Genomic DNA, 14,269 nt, shown 5'->3' on the forward strand with positions numbered 1-14,269 from the left:
TTTTTTCCTAGCTGTCAAACACATGCCTTAATTAAAGATGAATAAATATTCACTGTTAACTTTAAAATAGTTATAAAACTTTAAAATAGTTATAATGCAGCCTTGCTATAGATAATAGCTTATATTAGTTTTTTTAGGGGTCAGCCAATAAAATTTACAGCTCCAGATTTTAATAAAATGTTTGCAGGCTAGATGAACTGATCTTTTAAAGAAAAAATTAGAACTTTCTAATATTATTTTCATCAAAGATAATTAAGTGGTATATGCTAATTTTCTGTCCTTGCCCAGAGAAATGGTTGAGCAGGAAATTTAGTGTGAAGACTTTCTATGTTCTAATGACATAGATCTTGAAAGCAAAACAACTGCATTGATCAACAACCCATTTACCAAGATCTGACTTCAACTTTGTATGTTCAGCTTTATTCTGCCTTCTACAGTGCAACATTTTGCCCCAAAAGATTAACGTATTGGAAGAAAAAAAAACCCAAACATGTATAGTGAGACCAATAAGAATGTAACACTTTTGTCATCTTTTGGTGGATCCTAACAGATATTATCCCAGTGTACAGTTTGGATTTTTCTTTCATGGATCAACAAAGTTATGTTTTTATTTTGTATATTGAAAGATGCAGATGTATACTCAAAAGTTCTGCAAGGGCAGCATCTGTGCCAAATATTCATGACTGACCAACTTCAGGGCTTTGATGTTTGATCTACAATGATGCTGTGCCGTCCTACAGCTTACAAGTATTGATGAATTCTGGGAACTGAAGTCCTCCAGACTTAAAGTTGCCAAGGTTGGAGACCCCATCTAATTACTAACTGAAAATTAAATGCTCTAAGTCCCTAATTAAATCAGCATAAATGGATTATTCTTGTAAACAATACACAACCCTGAAAGCCTTACGCATTCCAATGTTTATGTTGCTTATTATTTATTTGTATTGGATCACATAGACCGCATGTCGCTGTAGGGCATCGGTAATAAAGACTTGACCGGAGCCGACGCTGGGCAGGACCTGTCGATCGCAGTAGGCGTGGTCAAGCTGTCCCTACCCCCGCCGCGCCTAAGAAGTCTCACGTGTAGCCTTTCATTCATTTATGTGCACGGGTAAACAACCATCAATGTAAACTCGCACGTGGCTATCCCACGCATACAGATAGATACGCGGTCACTCATTCAGGAACACGTTAAAGGAGAGGACGTATGGAGAGAGAGCGGCCAGCCCCTTTCTTACGCCGGCAAAAACCGGAAGAATCTTGGCTTACGCCACCCGTTCCTCTCCGGTTTTGAGACTCCGGCCTAAGATTTCCTAAGGGTCCGGATCAGAAGCTGTAGCGTGAGAAACCGCCGCGAACCCTCCTCAGCCAGGCCCGGGCGGGTTGCCAGCCCGGTTTCCAAGGATCACATGAGCAGCTCTTATCTGTCTAATTGGTTCCTTCGTGGGCCGACGCCTCCGGCGGATCGCAGCCTTGTCGCCGCTGAGGAGTTACGGCCGCCGAGTAAAGCGGGGTCGACGCGCGATGGCCGAGACCTCCGGGAATCCGCCGCGCATTCTCTGCCTCTTTGACGTGGATGGGACCCTCACCCCGCCTCGGCAGGTAAGACGATCGGGAACCCTCGCCTTCATCCCGCCCACTTTCGCGATCGTCCTCCGCTCGTCCTTGAACACCTTTGCCGAATGAATGGGGACCGGGGGGGATCCCGGCAGCCTAGGCAGGCGGGCGGGCGGGACCCTGAAGCGTACCGCAGAGCAGTGGCGCTACCTGAACCCGAGCCTAAAGCCGGGAGCGCCAGGCGAGCCCAGCGGGGGGAAAAGCGACGCTTCTCTTGCCTCGTTCCCGCCCTTTGAAGCTCTGGTTGTGAGAGACGTGATCTGGAAGTTCAGTTGTCCTCATAGGTGGGGCGAGGGGAGGAGGGGAAGCTGCAGATTGCCCGGGGTGGGCTTTTTAAAATATTTCCATTCGGGGCCGATTATGTAAAAAATGTGAAGAGGACAAGCGTGGGGGAGATTAAATCCAGAATGTTTTGCAGTACTACAGCAAAAGCCCCCAATTGAGCCCCCAATTGAGCCTAGGGAGCACTTACCACAGGATTGGCTTAGATACAACTAACAGCGCTGATGTCTTCCAAAATTGAAGTGCCCCTATCACTCCAGTGTCATCAGAAACAATGTAACCTAGGAGATAATAGCAGTCCTCAACTTACCATTGCAATTGGGCCCAACGTTGCTAAGCAAGACAGTTAAGTGAGTTTTGCCCCACTTTACAACCTTTCTTGCTACACTTAAGTGAATCACTGCAGTTGTTAAAGTAGTAACCAGTTGTTTAGTGAATCTGTCTTCCTCATTGACTTTGCTTATCAGAAGGTCCCAAAAGGTGATCACATGACCTCAGAACACTGCAATAGTCATAAATAGGAACCAGTTGCCAAGCATCCAAATTTTGATCAAGTGACCATGGGGATGCTGCAACAGTTGTGGGAAAACAGTCATCAGTCATTTTTTTCTGTGCCATTGTAATTTCATAGTCACTAAAGAAAAAGTTGTAAGTTGAGGACTACCTGTAGTGAGTGCAAGTGCAACACATTTGGAGGTACTATAATGGGCTGACCCTAATACTTAGGTACATTCATTCTAAGTATTGCATGGAGATTTATACCCATTACTTGACAATCCAAAACTATCGGGTCATCGTTTCACAGTATTTCCTTATCTAAACAGAAAAACCAAATAACAAAACATGCAGGCAAAATATTAGTGGGAGTGGAAGCTACTTGCAATTTCCTGTCAGTCTCCCCATTGAGTTTCCTGTGGGAAGCTTGCAGTGAGCATTGGAACTCTTCCTTCCTTCTTCCTCTTTCCCTATTCCTTACTTCCTTCCCCTTTCCTTCTTCTCACCCTTCCTTTATTCCCTCCTTTTCTCCTCTTGTATTCTTTCCTTTCTCTCTGTCCCTCCCTCCCTCCCTGGCAGATAAGTGGGTGGGGGAGGGAACAAGGAGTGCAGTGCAAGTGCAGAAAGATTTATGGGAAGCTGCCAGGGAATGTTGAAAATGAAGACCAGGAGACCATCACTGACCATGGCAGCACTGAAGCAGCAATAGCCAAACAACTCTGAAGCAGACACAACCTCCCCAAATTTCATTTATTTGGGAATCATAGGCCCATTCATTCAATAAATGAGCCCATTTCAGGTACCTTAGTTGAAAATATTTTGCCCTGTGATGCACTGTTTTGCCCAGTTAAAAGTTGCAGACATGAGAGTTTTTGTAATATATAAATGGCTCCATTCTAGATTTGTATTCCATTAATTGGTAGCTGGACTGTTGAGTTCCATATAAATATGCATTACATGAAAACTTAATTCTCTTTCTCTGTTTTGAAGCTACTGCAAATACCATTCCTCCAGTGACTTTTTTTCTTCAAATATATTATAATTAGAACTTTAATCCATTCACCTGTATGGCAGAGTTAGCAATACCTGTAACCAATTTTAGTATGATAATTGAAAGTTGGAAGGGACTATCGAGCTTATTCAGTGTGTGATTCTTCTTTCATCCATTTCTTTGCTGGATTGATATCCTGATTAAAATACCAAGAAGGTCATTTTGTTGCATTCGGTCTAAATGTAATTTTCCAATTAGGTCAAATCATGAAAAACAAACCACTTGGGCAAATAAAATAATATCTTGCCCTTTATCAAGATGATCAGCACATCACTACACCAACCATCATTTAGAAAGAAAATAATACTCACCACTAAACTTATTATTCCTTAATCCCTCTAAAGTCCAAAAAGCCAAAATAATTGCCCTGAAGCAAAAACAAACCATGACAGAATAGTAAATGAGACCTAGCTAAGACAGCAGTGTCTGTTGTTGTTTATAAATGAAAGACCAAAGTAGTTTTCACTGGTTAAGAATGAGGTAGAAGAGATATGAGCAGAAGGAAAAATTGTCCATACATTTCCAACTTCCCTTCCCTGAACTGTCCAAAGCTCTTACATTTTATTGCTCTCCCACCATTTCTAGATAAGGATTTTCAAGCAATATGGTTTGGGTTGGGTTTTTTCCTAGTGATTACAATTCATCTTGTGATTTTAAACATCAGTTGCCCTGGTTTATGAATGCTTATTCCGTCATGATGGATTGATTCAATTTTAATATACACAGAATCGATGTGCATGTGCCTGTTGCATAATATCAGCATGCTGCTATCTATAGCTTTTCTATAAGAATCTCTTTTTCTCTGTTTCCTTTAGAAAATTGAGCCTGAAATAGCAGAATTTCTTCAAGAGCTGAGTAAAAGAGTGATGATTGGGGTGGTTGGAGGCTCAGACTACTCCAAAATAGCAGAACAGCTTGGAGAAGGGGATGAAGGTAAGTAAGGTGTCTTTCTTTTGTCTCACTTAATTTTTATATTACAGAATTTTTATTATTGTTTGGACATTGTTGAATGGCTGCATATTAGTGTCAAATCAGGTTAGTGAACCATAATTCAAACAAAATGGAAACTTGTGGTGAATTCTATAGCAAGGCTGCTCTAAGTATCCTGGACAAGTTATTACTTTTAATGTAAAGATTATTTAAGAGTTTCAGCCAAAAGACTGGCCATTCCTTCCTATGCAAATGCTTTAAAGTCATAGAAGGAAAATCAAGTTTTAAGGCTATCGGGCCCAGGAGCAGCCTTGTAAGAGGTATTCCTATACTCTTTCCTTGAACTTATGTGGCAAGCTCTAAATTTAAATGTACAGTTCTGCATACATAACCAGGAAACTCAGGTGAAAAAAATCAAGGATAGAAACACTCCAGAATGCAGGTAACGTAGGAAACAACAAAAATTTGCAATGTAAATTTTTACAGACTAAAGTAACTTTAAGAACAGAGAAAGAAATCATGAGTTTTATTTTTGTAACAAGCAATCAATCCCTCACCTGTAGCCTGCAACATTCTAAGTGAGGTTGAAAAATATTAATATTCAACTCTGGAAGGAAAAAAGGGTTCCAAGGCACAGTTATAAAAAAAATAATAGATTGTATAGAGATGGACAGGCTAACAATGAAAATAAAAGACAGAGAAGATTCAATTTATTATAGGGCCTGGGATGCCTGGGATGAGTGGTTTAGAAATAAAAAGAAAAAAAAAGGCAATTAGGAAAAGAATGAGGGAATATGTAAACATGTAAATATACCATGGAGAAGATTGATATGTAAGGATAAAAGATATTGATTTATAGCAAGAGTAAGATGTAATGGTAAAGGAATAAGTAAATACATATACTGAAAAATGTGAGGAGATGCAAAAGATATCTTGATGTTGATAACAATGTATAAAGTTTTATTTTATGTTTTTAAAATTTGAAAACTTAAAATCTATTTTAAAAAAGAAAAATATTAATATTCCATGCTTACATAAATTTGCATGAAAAGGACATATGTTTTCCAGCGCAAGATTCCTGATACACCATTAAGTTAGTGGAATTTCACTGTATGCTTTCAGTTTAAGCTAGATCCAATGCAATTTAAAAAAATGGAACAGTTATTACATATCCCTGTGTTCCTGCGTATTAGTCATTATGTTTTGTCAGTAACAAAAACAGTGCAATACCAGATTCTGAATCCTTCCTTCCAAGGAAAGGTGAGAACTCCAGGTTTAAAGGGATATACTGCATTTTAACACTCCTAAAATTATTAATGAGCATCACTATTTACACAGCTTTTTTAGAGAAGCAGCGCAAATAGAATTCAACTAATTCATCCATCTTGGCCTCTAGCCATCTGAATGATGAAAAGAGTTGCATTAATATTTGACTGATTTCTTTCCCACTGATTTTTTTTTTCTCAATTTCTCTACTCTTCCAACAACCATTTCCAACAGTCATAAACAAGTTTGATTACGTCTTTGCAGAAAATGGCACTGTGCAATACAAGAATGGGCAACTAGTCTCAAAGCAGGTAGGGCTAGCCTCTTTGTGTTTCTCCATTGACCGTTACAAATATTTTCCTGCCATTTCTTTTCACATGAAATCACTCACAGGGAGAAGGCTATATTCCAGTGATGGCTAACCTTTTCAGCTTGGTGTGTCGAAAATCGGGAAAAAGTGTAGCCTTCCTCGGGTCGTGTGTCACTTCAAGAAATATCAATAATTTGGTTTATGACGGACTGGGCTGGGGTGATCACACAGGGCTGTGAAACTCGTCTCCCTGGTCTCAGGGCTGCAGGTGCAGGATGTGGGGATTGGAAGGCCACCTTACAGGGCTGTGAACCTCATGGATCTCCTTTCGTCCTGTAGCGTTCCTGAGGTAATGAAACTGACAAACCTCAGTTTATGGCGGTTAAAACTGGTTCTCTGCTGCAAAGATCTTGCGGCAGCGGTGACACCACGCCTCCACGCAACAAGCAGGGAGCAGGGATTGGAGCAGAGCACAGGCAGCCTCTAAATGTGCAGGTTTTCCCCACACCAACAGGCATGTCAGTCAAAGTGCCTCGGCATGTCACGAGTGATACGCATGTCATAGGTTAGCCATCACTGCTATATTCAATACCCTTTCAACTCATCTGGCTTCATCTAGGAATCTGAAATAAAGAATAATCTTATTTAAAAAAAGAGAATGGATATTTTTGTTGCCTAACTATTGTTTGCACCAACCCTCACTGGTGCTTATAGTGACTTAGTTTGCCAGGAATTGAAACTCAGTGAACTCTGGAGGACCACTGGTTGCATACCCTTTTAATAAACCTCCAAAAGGAAAGCAAAATGCCTGAAAAACATTGCTTCATAATGTAATATTCCAGATATATGGTTGAACATTATAAGTTATTTTCTTTTCAACACATTAAAAATATATTCAATAAGACAGCATTTTCTGATCCACCATCTGCTAAATGTGTTGTAACTCTTAGAAATGGCTGGGATTGCTGAAAATTATGGCCCTAATTGGATTTTGAGGAAACCTAGTCAAAGGAGGCTGTTTTAAGATCATTATTTTCCCTTCGGTCCTCTTCATCCAGATATGACAATCTAGGACTGTCGTTGATTTTAGTACTGCTGCAGAAGGTAAACTTGTTTCTTGTGTCTTACATCATAAAATAAAATTCATTGAGCAACATTTTAAGATTTCACCTACCTTGATTTCTACTCCTTTTGGCAAAGGCCTCCTTTGTTTCTAATTAACATACGATGTAGTGAAACCATCTGCTGTCTTCTGCTATCCATATCAAGGATTTTTATCAATTGTATCCTTTGTTGAATAGGCTATCCAGAACCATCTTGGAGAGGAACTTTTGCAAGAACTGATCAACTTCTGCCTTAATTACATGGCACTTCTAAAGTTGCCCAAGAAACGGTAATGTACTTTCCTTATATTGATATATGAGGATTCTATTTTACCATATATTGTGTGGAATTTGGATCACAGGTAAAGAAAGAAATACCCAGCTTTCTTTTCCCAGACAAGGAACAATTTTGTCCAAGAATAAAGTTTTCCCCATATTATTTAACCATTTTGTTGGAATTTGTAACCAATTAGAGGTTATATTGAGAAGAAAGTCCTTAATCTTCCACCCTAATATATATATAAAGCCCTCAAACTTGAAATTTGACACGTATGTTCCTCTTGGCTTCTAGGTGCTCACTAAGAAAGGATTTTTCAAGATGACCATCAGCGCATTATAATTTTGTATATTATTATTATTATTAACATGCTCTGATGCTGATGAGTTCTACTCCCTCTCCCCACCTGAAAAGAAAGCTGTTCCAAATGCAAAACACAAGCAGAGGAGGGGAGTTTCAGTTTCACAGCAGCAACCAGTTTTAGTACAGAACAGTTGAGCTAAGCCACGCCCAGGCTTCTTCCTGTCTCCTTGCTCACATAGCAAATACTGTTTCAGTTTCCAAACAGTCCTCAACTCTCACACACACTGACAGGACACTAGCCAAATGAATACTGATGCATGCTTGTAGGCAGAGGCAGAATTTCCCCTCCTTATTTTCCTCCCCAAAAACTTGCCCAATCACAGTTTCGTAGCAAAGCACGCATACCCTGCTAGTTTGAAAATAGTCACACAGTTTTCTCAAAATTAAGCCATTTCAGCTAATTGTTTTGGGTGTATTTGTCATATTCAGCCTTCTATAGGAGGCTGTTGAGATACAAGAAGGCATTATCTTAAAAGTAGGTGTTGAGATATTTCAGTTTGCCTTGATAGGCAACTGCTTTTTAAGCATGGGAATAGGAACAGAAGAACCTTCAACCTGCCTGGATCCTAAACAAAAACAAAAAAACAGCTGAAAGTCTTTTTTTTTAAGGAAATTTTGTACTTTGTTTGAGATTGGGGATTGGGATTAAGAGTAAATTTGAAGTAATGGGAAGATGAATGAGAATAGAAATAAGGTGTAGTTGCCCTTCCAAAAATGTCCTGCTCCTATTCCTATACTTAATTTGTATTTTAAAAATTCAATATCATGAAATAAAATCACTCAATTAAAAAGTATCACTGAAATGGAACTATTTTAACACTGAATTGTAGCAACCCAAATTGAAATAATAGGAATCTTCAAATAGGGTCTTGTAGAGGCTACATGTCCAATTAAGATAGACATTGCATACCTTTGCTTCAATCCCAGGGCATTTTGAGCCTCTGTAACAGTACCTTATATTCTTCCCACCTTATATTCTTCTTTCTTCTCCAAATATACAAAGGGGAACATTCATAGAATTTCGCAATGGAATGTTGAACATCTCTCCCATTGGTCGAAGCTGCAGCTTGGAAGAACGAATAGAATTTTCTGAACTGGACAAGGTAAATACGAGCATTAGACTGCCCAATGCATTATCAGTGGGGATGTTTTAATTATGATATATAATTGCTTTAGGATTCCAGTGATATTTTAGGTCAGGGTGTATGTAAATCTTTTATTTAGTTTTTATGAACAGGACGTACTATGCGTGGAATCTGTAATTATACAAGAAAATTAACATAACAGTTTGCTGGTGGATCTCTTTCCGCTGCTTTTTGTGGAGAAAAAAATGGAATCTGATAAATAAAAATAACTGAAGTGTCTCTTTTCATGCTTCTGGTTGCCTCCATTATAGAAAGAAAAGATACGAGAGAAGTTTGTAGCAGCTCTGCAGAGGGAGTTTGCAGGGAAGGGACTGCGATTTTCCCGAGGTGAGTATGAGAAATTTCTTACAGTCATTTTGGATGCTTTTTAGTGCATTTTATTTTGAGTGGAATTTGGCACATAAAAACCAAATTCTATTTAAAGCAGACATGTGGTGAATATAAAGTGATGTGTGAGTGAAAGGAAGTTAAGTATAATTTTAGTTTGTATCAACTGAAGTTTCCAAATCACAGGAAATAATCCTTATACTTTGTTCAGACTCCATTCCTGTATTGCTTTGGCACCACATTTTAAAAACACTTTGGAGAAAGGCAATGGAGATGTCGAAGGCCAGTGGAGATTATTGATAAATGGAGATGACGGAAATTGAGCCTTATGAAGAGATTGAAGTTAGCAGGACATATATAGCCTTGAGCAGGGAAGACTGAGAGGAAATATGACAGCATTCTTCAAAAAGGTGAAAGAATATCCCAAAAAATGCCAAGACATTCTTGGAATGAAGGAAGAGTTATTACTCAGGTAGATTTCTCATATAAATGCAGCTTTGCCCAGCTTGAACTTCTATATATCATTTTTTTCATTTGACCAAATTTCTTCCTGTGGTTCTAGCAGGACACGGTGTTCCTTATGGCGATGGTGGCAGCTCCTGGCATTTCTGCTGCCAACATGCCAGACAGGAAAAACTATTGGGCTACCAATGTGGCATGATGATATTCAAAGCACTCGTGAAGGTGGTCCCTGTAGTGTTAGGGTTAAACTGAATTACATGAAGCATCTGCTAGGTCCCATCTATGTTAATTAGCTTCAGGCCACTCGGAGTTACCATGTGGCTAATAAATTTTACAAATAAATGATAAACATGGGGTTTATGATAAACGTGTTTCTTGTAGTCCAGTTACACCAGAGCATGATAAAAGAATCCTTTCCCCCATTAGCCATATTGTCAAGCATATTTTCACATATTTTTCTGAAATGTATTTGAACTCTGCACATCATCTGCACTCGAGGGCCCACCACTAATGCCAATTAATCTCATTGCTATGGAAATATCAACTCTAACATTAATGTTTCTGGGAATCAGGCTGACACAGCAGCGCAGATCCATGTGTCATGTTAAAAAAAATATTTGCACAAGACAGTGTTTTATGTCAGAGATAGCAAAGGAAAGATTTTACTCTCCCAAAAAAATCTCATCTCATTTTCACTAAATTTTCTCTAAATCTTAACAGGTGGTATGATTAGTTTTGACGTTTTTCCAGAGGGCTGGGACAAACGTTATTGCCTCAACATCCTTGAGGATGAGAAATTTGATGTCATACATTTCTTTGGAAATGAGACTACCCCTGTAAGTATATGATAAGAAACCATCTTTTTGACAAGAGCCCAATATGTGTACGATTGAGGAGAATGCTTCCCATGTAAGAATAAGCTCTTATCAGAGCCCAGTTATCACTATGGCTCCTTTGTGATCTTCAAAGTGTAATTTCAATTTGAAAATATCAGTAGGCATATTTAAGAGCCTCAGACATTGACAATTTACAAATTGAGGAGTTCTTACAAATGCTTCTCTGATCAGAATTTCCAGTGAGCAAAGCCTTGTTTGTACAACAAAGCCAGCTTGTATCAAGAGCTTGCAAGTCATGCAGACCCACAGCCCAAGATATGTTCTGGCAGTTCAGTCGTTCTTTTCCATGGACTGTTTTAGCCACACATGAAAGAGGGAATATTTTGAGACTAACCTGCTTTTTTTGAGATGAGATTAGAATCACTGTAAAAAGGATTCTTCAGTAGGTTTTTATTTCTTTTTTGTTAGCTCTTCCATGGGCTTGCATGAAATGGAGACAGAAGAGCTGTCCATTAGGAGACAGCAAACCTTTCCTGGCTCTTACTAGGCTTTGAGGAAGCCAGCCATGTACAGGTAGCAGGTTTCCCAAAAGCCTAACAGGAGCTAAGAGAAGTTTGTAGTCTCCTAATGGCCAGCTGATTGGGCAGAAACTTCTGAAAGCAGTTGTCATTTCTGCAAGGAATTGGCGTGCTGAAAATAGCTCTTCCAGGATGCTTAGGGAGCAAGCCCAAGCACTTCAGGAGCCCAGTGGGGCAGCATGGGGGGGGGGTAGAGAGATGGCAAGGTGTTGCAGTTTACCTGTGGTCGATCTGAAACCAAATGACATGGGGATGCTGCAGATGTCATAACTTAAGAACAGGGTCGTATGTAGCTTTTGGGGGGAAGGTGTCTATCATAACTTCAAACAGATGTTATGTGACCAGTCATATAGTGCATTTTTTTAAAATCACTAACTTTGAGATATGAGTAAGGCCCTTTTTCCATCTATGAAAATTAAGACTTCCTTGTTGCAAATTTTATTCTTGCTTAAATCAGTTCTCAAGCCCCTTTGTATCCTTTCTCAATTAATGGATTTTTAGATGAACTGTAATTTCCCAGGGAACTGATACGTCCAGATTGGCATGGGCTAATTTAAGTGGAGCCAGATACCCTGTCTTGGTGGAGGCAGGATTGGATGCATGGTTTTTCCGTAATTGCTATCATAGCATTTCCAGCCTCATGAACTTAAAAATCATAAAGCAGAAGAAATAATATTCTTTATGCCCTTAGGGTGGGAATGATTATGAAATCTATGATGATCCTCGGACAGTAGGACATAGTATCCACTCTCCCCAGGACACAGTTCGGCGATGTCGAGAAATATTTTTTCCAGAAACAGTGAATAAATCTTGACTCACAGATCTGCTGCTGCTATTCTTCTTGTTCACTTCATAAAAGCACCTTTTGAATTATAATCAAGGCTTGCACTTTGGAAATGGAGGTGAAGTGTGAAAAGGGAAAGAGAGTTAAAGTGCCATCAACAGTTGGTAGTAGTAAGAATCTACAGATCACTGCCTGCCATATTTCATCCTTCCAGCTCCTAAAACGTTCCATTTTAAAGGGAGCTGTGTCGTTTTCCTAAAACCGTGTGAGAGAAGGAAAGAAATAGAAAGCTGGTAATCTCTTCATATATTCACCCAAATCAATTTCTGAGATTAAAATAATAGTATTAATAGGTTAAAGGCAAAACAGCCTGATCTTTCAAACTATTTTCATATTTTTGAACCCTTAAGATGGCCTGCTATTTTTTAAAATTGGAACCAGGTCCTTTTTTTAAGCTAATAATGAATAGGGAAAACATCCCTAATCCATTACTAGCCATGCAGAATGTGGAGGGAATAGGAAATAAACTTTGAAACACAGATCCGACTGAAAGTGATTAGTCATAGACATCACCATTCTACTCAGCTTTCACTATCCATTAGAATATTCTTCTGTGGCTCCTGATCTAATATGTGAAACCGTCTGTTTAAAATATGACTTTGGTGCTCAGGTTTATTTTATCATAGATAATATATTTTTGGTCCAATAAAAGTAGAGTTTGTGTATTGAGGTCAACACATCTTTGTAGCCTTGCATATTGCAACTGCACTTTCCCACAACTAGGGAAGCAGCCCTTGCTTTAGCTTCAGTTGTTACTGTTTACTTGCACTTTCTTCCCATTGCCCAATCAGTCTGACTTTTCAAGCAGGATTGTACTTTATCACCTTAATTATCCAACCTAACTATATAAATGCTGGCAATAGCATTTATATCTACTAATCAGATTAATGGAATAAAAATGGGAGGCAAACATATCTTAAATCTATTTACAGATTACTTTGACTCTCTCAAATGCTTTTTATTCAGCTAGATAAGGAGTGAAATAAATTTGCAGAAATGTCAGGACTACCAATTTTCATGTATGTATGTGTATGTATGTATGTATATGTTCTGTCAGTCCAGTAATGCATTATAATTAAAAATATTAATATCTTTACAAATAATTGTGTACCAACTTGAAAGAAATTAAATGAAAAAATGAAAAACTGAGCTTCAAAATATTTCAGTATTTTACGATGAATTGCAATGGTTAAGATGAAAATTCTTGCACAGCTTACCTTTTTATTTCAGTTCCTCCTAGTGGTAACTCCTAAATAGGCTTTAAGACATAGGCACACAAAAAAACCAATAGAAAGCTTCTATTTCAATTTACAAAAACTAAGAGTAAGTAAAGTTACTTATAGAGATCTCAAAAACAGGGAGATTCGGTCATGCCCGATTTGTCAACACATTATCAAGCATTGCAACTAAGGCATATGATTCCATTTATTCTGGGAGACTCATATAAACAATGAAATCATTTTGAAACTACTTTAGAACCAAATAAGTTTATAAATCAATGCCTTTTTATCCAAAATATTTTTCTAGAATAAAACAGATTGAAAATATTTTTTACTAAAACAATCATCTCAAATTTCTTTTGGGTGATAGAAATATTAGAGATGTAGCAACATGACCCAATACCCATTTTGAAAATTTATCATTTAAAATGGCCAAAAACTATTTCAAAAATGTATTGGCTGTGATTGCAATCAGAAATAGAAGGTCCATTATATATTTTAAAGGAAGCTTGGGATACTGATCTTAGTAATCCTATACAGAGACAAAAATACAATGGAAGATAATTGGATTGTTGTACAATCCCAGTGTCATTTCCCATGAGATAGGTGACATGTAAATTTGATTGATTGGCTGAAAAATGAAACAAAACATAATATTGTTGGCCCTTTACTCCTGATTCATACTGGATATAATAAAATTATTCCAAATTTTGGAGAAGGTGTTAAAAAGTCATTTTCTTCATTTGCTGTGATCATGCAATGAAGTTATGAAATGGATGCCCTCAGCTATAGTACTTTCATATAACCATGGCACTAATTCAGAGACTTGAAAGCAGGCATTTCAGCACATGCTTCTTTCTTCATAAATAGTGCTATAATGCAATTAGAGGCATCTAAAGAAATAAAAAGATGAGAAGCTGGTATTATTAATGAAATGAAATTAACGCATTCTTTTCTGAGATGCTGAGGCTTTTGCTTTAAAATAAATATTACCAGCTCTTCTTAGGTTAGTTTCCATTCCTTTTTCATGAGGGTTATGAAATACTTAATACAGGGACCTATTTATTACTGTGAAAGCCACAAAGTGGTCTATTTCTCAGATGGATCAAAAAACAGACTCCCACTTTATTAAGCAGGAATGTTTATTTTGATGCCATGTATGT

General features: G+C 38.2%; 1 protein-coding gene across 3 annotated transcripts; it reads left to right on the forward strand.

Annotated features, from left to right (window-relative positions):
- Positions 1 to 1,401: 1,401 nt before the first annotated feature.
- Positions 1,402 to 11,865, forward strand: PMM1 (phosphomannomutase 1). 3 transcript variants are annotated; one of them, XM_087968251.1, is made up of 8 exons: positions 1,405 to 1,602; positions 4,261 to 4,378; positions 5,906 to 5,952; positions 7,253 to 7,344; positions 8,698 to 8,797; positions 9,091 to 9,166; positions 10,349 to 10,464; positions 11,734 to 11,865. In XM_087968251.1, the coding sequence occupies exons 1-8, from the start codon at positions 1,525 to 1,527 to the stop codon at positions 11,854 to 11,856; spliced, it is 750 nt and encodes a 249-aa protein (XP_087824377.1). In that variant the 5' UTR covers positions 1,405 to 1,524; the 3' UTR covers positions 11,857 to 11,865. The 3 variants fall into 3 exon arrangements, with proteins under 3 accessions (XP_087824378.1, XP_087824377.1, XP_026549012.1); XM_026693227.2 differs by having other exon boundaries at positions 1,407 to 1,602; positions 5,876 to 5,952; XM_087968252.1 differs by lacking the exons at positions 10,349 to 10,464; positions 11,734 to 11,865 and adding an exon at positions 9,378 to 9,598 and having other exon boundaries at positions 1,402 to 1,602; positions 5,876 to 5,952.
- Positions 11,866 to 14,269: the final 2,404 nt, after the last annotated feature.

Source organism: Notechis scutatus, chromosome 6, assembly GCF_049901735.1.
Source record: "Notechis scutatus isolate UNSWTSFEM ecotype Mainland chromosome 6, rNotScu1.2, whole genome shotgun sequence".
Taxonomy (NCBI): Eukaryota; Metazoa; Chordata; class Lepidosauria; order Squamata; family Elapidae; genus Notechis; species Notechis scutatus.